The sequence below is a fragment of the Varroa jacobsoni genome, unplaced genomic scaffold (genome assembly GCF_002532875.2).
Source record: "Varroa jacobsoni isolate VJ856 unplaced genomic scaffold, vjacob_1.0 scaffold_1143, whole genome shotgun sequence".
Classification (NCBI taxonomy): domain Eukaryota; kingdom Metazoa; phylum Arthropoda; class Arachnida; order Mesostigmata; family Varroidae; genus Varroa; species Varroa jacobsoni.
Window position 1 is genome coordinate 183849 of NW_019214045.1, and position 6099 is coordinate 189947.

General features: G+C 39.8%; 1 protein-coding gene across 2 annotated transcripts in view; it reads left to right on the plus strand.

Annotated features, from left to right (window-relative positions):
- Positions 1–3349, plus strand: part of LOC111267068 (exportin-4) — a 14722-nt gene extending 11373 nt beyond the window's left edge. The window contains exons 13-15 of one of the 2 annotated variants that reach the window (XR_002684395.2): positions 46–315; positions 510–977; positions 1440–3349. Coding sequence is in view for 1 of the 2 variants with exons in the window: in XM_022845041.2 (XP_022700776.1) it covers positions 46–315; positions 510–704 (465 nt within the window). In the remaining variant the exon portion in view is untranslated. Of the gene's footprint in view, positions 1–45; positions 316–509 lie in introns of both variants that reach the window. The other variant, XM_022845041.2, reaches the window with a different exon arrangement.
- Positions 3350–6099: the final 2750 nt, after the last annotated feature.

Here is a 6099-nt window from a genome sequence, read left to right on the forward strand (position 1 = left end):
GGGCACTTCTTACACTACCAGTAAAATTATGCTTTCTTTTTTTAGCTGCCTGAACCCCTGCTGGTGAACATCTTTGGTACTGTCCATCTTGGCTTAACAGACTTCACGCCAGATGTGGCATCTTCGTGCCTTGATTTCGTATCCGGGTTTGCACTAAACATTATTCAATCACAGGGCCAGACTCCACCAGTCGTCCACCAGCTAATGCAACCATTCCTGCGGTTAATTCTCGAAATGACACTTCTACAACCACTTGACTCCGATCTGACTACGATGGCAGGCAGCGCTGTCTTCCCTCTCATGTGCTGTTATCCAGTACGTTCATGTTAATTTCTCTTCCATTGCAATTTATATAGTTACTGTCCTATGAATTCAATTGCAGACGCGTGCCACAACATACCTTCCCATGGATATTCGCTGAGCAAAATGCTTCATGTTTGGCTGTTGTCTGCGTCACTAGTTCAATTCAAATTTAACGTAGAATGTACTCTTTATTGCGTCTTTTACAGAACCTCTACAAAGAATTGGTCGAATCGATGGTTAATTCTCAGACTGACGAAGCGCTGAAGCAGCGGCTTGCCGAGGCATTTTCACAACTCACCGAAAGTGTGCAAATGGTGCCTGACCGACATAACCGCGTAAAGTTCCGCACCGCTTTTGAGACATTTACTACGAAAGTTCGCGGTTTCCTTTGCGTGAAATAGATCGCATGTTTATGAGCAGACGTTAGGTATACACAGTATGTAGTTCAGCCCTTGAACTACAACCTGCCATGGACTGCCCTGTACAGCTCTGTCAGCATAGCAGAGTTAGTTCCGAAGAATTGTCAGGGGCTCAATCCGTGTGGTCATCGCTGCCTTCATTTAGTAAACAAGTGACACAGACGGATGCAGTTTGACAGGATGGCCCGACAGCATAATCAAGGACATATACGCGTGATTTGGAGCAATAGTTTTGCAACGAACAATTGGTTGAAGGTATGGCTGGCTTTGGAACACCATGTGCGACTTGCGCCGATTCAGAGGGTTCTCTCAAACAGCGAACCTATTATTGTAAAGGATACTTACACACTGTTTGCATGAAAAACGCTGTCTCTTTTCGTGAGCATTACAGCGATGTTATTGAGTCTCCTGCATACAGTTTTCTCATTGACTATTGGTGGAAAAAATTTTACCGCAATAATAGTCGATTAATATCTATTACAATCATAAGTGAACGTCTAATATGCACAGGCATAGGCGGCTGAGGATACGTCCCTCTAATACAATGTCTGTGGTGCGTCATCCGACGCTTATGCTAGATACATACTTCTGGCAACCCACAAGGCGTCTTGATATATTACATACTTTCGTTTTCTTTATGGTCCCTAATAATTTATTTTGTATGCGGCAAAGTAGATTTCGATAGTTCAATTCAGTCATATTCGCCGTTTGTTGCAGATCAAAGCAGATACCGCCATAATAACGGCGGCGTAAGCACAATGATGTTGGCTGTGTAACAAGCAAACGATCACGCCGCCATCTACGCTCGTCGGTAATTACTTTTGGTCTGGGAGTACAATAATGCCACATACTCATTGCTGTCGTACTATTTACACCTCACAATTGTACACTTCTTCGAGTGTTTAAATAGTATGAATAATAATATTATTATTATTATCATCATGCTGAAGTTATTCCCTACATCTCTCGCTATAACTGCCGGCGGACAAGTGGAGGAAAACGAGCGAGCGAGAGGGAAAAAGAGAGGGCGAGTAGGTGGGCTACCATCTACCAAAGATGAGCCTTGCGTTGACGATATGACTTTCTATAGCAGCAGGGCGGGTTAAAACATTAGAGGACTGACGTAATTGATTACATAAGAGAACTTCACATTCCGAAGTCACTTTTCCGTATAGTTAGTGTGTGTCGGACACGTCGGCTGATGGGAAGAAATTGGAAGAAAAGATTATTACTAATATTATCATAACGGATGGGAACGAGGACACTTGTTGTGATGATATGAGGTGCGCGTGTGCCTCGCTTTTATTCCAAGCTGCGGCGTAACATTAGCAGCAAGTAGTACGAAACATTTTGTGGATAAGCTCGATATTCGATAAGCTGCGTCGATTCTATGCGGTGAATGTCAACAGTGTAGCGATGGCAACGCTATAACTGCAACGTCCGAATGTACAATTAGATCTCAAGCAAGCAACTACACATAATTTGAGGGCTATATATATATATATATATATATATATATATATATATATATATATGGGTTATGCAGATTGACTTTCTTTCACAAAGTTTACTAGACGCGTGACGTGACGGATGAAAGTGTGAACGAAAGGTGACTAAGAAACATAATCATCATTCACACATAATAATTGATACGTATGGTGAGTTGGGCGGGCGAAGGTGAGGTCGATTCATCGTCTAACCTAGAACAGGAATCTGTGGACCTCCCTCATTACGATTGTTTACGTCAATCCGGTTGTCTTTTTGGTTTCTTGATACGAAAGCCCAGTTTAATAGGTTAAGAAGCATGAAATTTCTTGGGATTATACGCAGCAGAGAGCCATAGGAGACATCATTGCCGATGAAATGAAATCTGGGTATATGCATAGAACAATATCTTTGGATGTAATTATTACCATTAGTACGCAGTGGTGGACATATCGTTCAAACGTAAGGCTTTGTTGCACCTTACGTTTTCTACAAGTTTAACCGTGATGTAATCAGTAGATATACATAGTCCACTACAGAAAGGACCTACGACATGACACTAATACGCTTGTACAAGATAATAGAAAAAGCCGAAAGGAACGAAGCTTATTGATAGGTAATGTTTGTCATCATTATACATTAATTGTGAAACAATGAGGCAGCGTCGGAGGATTGTATCGAGACTCGGGCGACTGGCAGCGTGTGTACGGTATTGATGACCGATGCTGAATCAATTGACATACATAATTATGAAGACTGAGAAGGGGTCGAAGACAATAACTAAATACAGTTATTAAAGAAAAGTTACGATAACGGCGGTGGTGGCGATGGCGGTGAAGTTTCAACGCTTAGTTGTTCTATAACGGTTCAATTGAGTCGAATATATTACGTTTACATGCAAGCGATAACAGGAACATTGTCCAAAAGAACGCTGACAATATGAATGCGTAGCTCTTGTAAAAAGACAATAAAAAGGGGGCATGGGATTAACTCTATATATAAATATATATAGATATGGAAAGATAGATGGATAATTCACAACAAAACAATAAATGTGATTCCGCTAGGAAGAGGTGTGCTAGCTGTTGTGTTGGGTGAACACGCCACCTCTTCTAAGTATTTTGTACCATTCCTATGCAGGACCATGACGTGTTTTTCTTAGCTAGCTCTAGAGATCGATCAACTGGCGCCTAGCAACAATTAACGCACTTCGTAGAAAATTCCAAGACTTCAAAAACAGATCCTCTATAAAACGCCGTTACCATACCTCACTGTATCCTTGACATAGGTTCTATATGCATCCATACGTTTTAGCTGTCTTATCTTGGTTGTTGCTAACGGATTATCTGTTGCCTACTTTAGCATTTTAACACGCATTTGCATTATTTAATCCACATACGAGTAATAAAAACCAATAATATACCATACAAATTATAGTAGGTTAGTATCGGAAGCGACCTGCATGATAGTTGTCAGGGAATTGTACCAAGTAGGCCATTTGTACCAGGCAAGTAGCATAAGTGTTTCGAATTTCTGAGTTTTCAATTCTGGATACGATATTTCTTACAGATAAGTTTTACATTTTCTTTGTCAGACCAGGCTATGGAAATAAGAAAAGTTGTAATTACCGTCTACGATATGATTCCGAACGCACATATATATATATATCGTACTCCTAAATTGCTGGATGATTTGTCAAGCTTCATTCGCAGGGTCAACTGACATAACAAAAGATTCTTGTCTTGATGTAATGTCGATATAGCAATCAATAATACATTTTTCTATAATTTGTTTTTTTCTAAATAATAAATTCTCACAAACGCCGAAAGCAATCCAAGCGAAACACTTCGCCAGCCTGATCAGCGACAAAATTACCTTAGGTTTATTCTTTTAAATAGATGTACGGGACAGGTAAGTCTAACGTTCGGTAAGCTCTTTCATATACCTTTTTTTAGTCACAGTATTAGCAATGAAGGAGGCATATGAAGTTACCGGGAATTTTGGAAAAAAGAAAAAGGCTTTCCGGTACAATATTTTTGGGCGGTCTTAACATAAATGAAAGAGTAACCATTCCTGTCTTATTTGAATTCACGCTTTTTATTTAAATTTAAAATTAAATTTAGGTATTCTAACAGAATTATTGCTAGAAACAGGAATTATAGCGTTACTCGAAGTAAGCGACTCATATACATTTTGCTAGTTAACTTTAATGTAAATCAAGCCGAGTTGTTTCAGCAACAATGAACGGACATTGAAGATATAGGTCTTGATTTAGAAAGCTTAATACAAGCATATTTTTATCGGTTTGCTGGTACGAGGCTATACCTTTCTACACTCGCCCTCGTGATAGCATTTAGAGGTGTAACGGTAAAATTCTCGCCTACTATAGTTGAAGACATGTAAGATGGTCTAGCTTCAACACAGGGCGTAAACACATTTCATTTCGTATCTGGAGTGCCCAGCCATCAGAAGCTATGGTTAGCGGCGGTACCAGATGTGAAGCTGGAAACATTTAGGCAGCTTTGTCCATATTACGTACTTGCCACTTGCGTTCGGTTTCTCTGACATCTAATTGTTAGCTTTTGGTCGCGGAATTGATTCAAAAAAACACCGCAAGTACAAGAAGGGACCAAGATAAGAAGGACCAAGACCAGTTCGAAAACAAAAATCGTAGATGTTGTAACCTGTAAGCTGGAATACACTTGAAGAAATTGATTCCAGTAAAGCAAGCCCTATAAGCCGCTAAAGATAAGTTTGAATATCTAAAATCAATACATCAGAACTGCAAACATTTTATGATATATAATTCTCGAATCAACAACGTTTGTTCTACTTAAGGTTTTCCAAATCACTGCATTGGTGAGGCATTCTATGTTAGTCTCCGCCTGTTATTAGTAATTATACCTACTTGCTGCTTTTCGGATAATGCACTTAAAAGATAATCCGCCTTCGTAATTGCTTGATATGAGGTAACAAAACTGGGTAACTATTTACTAAGAAAAGTACTAATAAAAAATGACGAATACTTATTCTTAATAGTAATAAAGTACTTTATCGGAATGAGGACAATCATTACTGACGTAGTCGAGTATTTTACACAACAGTATCGATAACAGAGTTTTACGCGTGACATACCTATAACATAAGACTAATAGGGGCGGGTAACTGAAGTCCGGTTTCGCAGTTCACGATCGCCATCAATATGTACCATGCAACAGGTGTGAATATATACAGAGAAAAAAATAGTGGTAGTATTTATTGTCGTGAAAAGGCAACGGATTAAAGAAAGGTCATTCGATCGACGTGATCTGCAAGATCCTACTTGCCGATTTCAATTCTAAGTAGCTCTAAACAATATACCTGCGCAGTGTTTGTGGTCTTCGAAGTAGCCATCGACTCCGCCTTACGGAATTTAGCATTAACCATTCTTGCCAACGTTAACGTTTTGCTGAACGTGGTTGATTTAGGAGAACGGGGTGACAATAAGTGATGAAGTCACCGACTTGCCAGCATTTACCCAGACTACAGGAGACATTCAGGATGATCTCTTAAGCCGTTTTCTTTTCTAAATTTTACTTAAAAATCTACTTGACCAGATACACGGGCCCAGCACTGTGGCGTCAGTTGTCTTCTGTGGAGACGACCTAATTTATTACGGAAGTAGTCAGCTTCATGTGCAACAGACCTTAGCCAAATCACATTCTGCCCTCTCGGGATCGTGTCTGCCTGCTAACATAGCCGATAGTAGCGATATCCGAGGTAATGTAATTCGGAGAAAGCGGCATAATGGCATAATTTCGATTTGTGATACGCTCTATTTTTGTAATTGACTACTGACACTGGTTAACTGATTTATTTGTTTCGGGTTGCTATTTTCGTATGAGAGCCATAG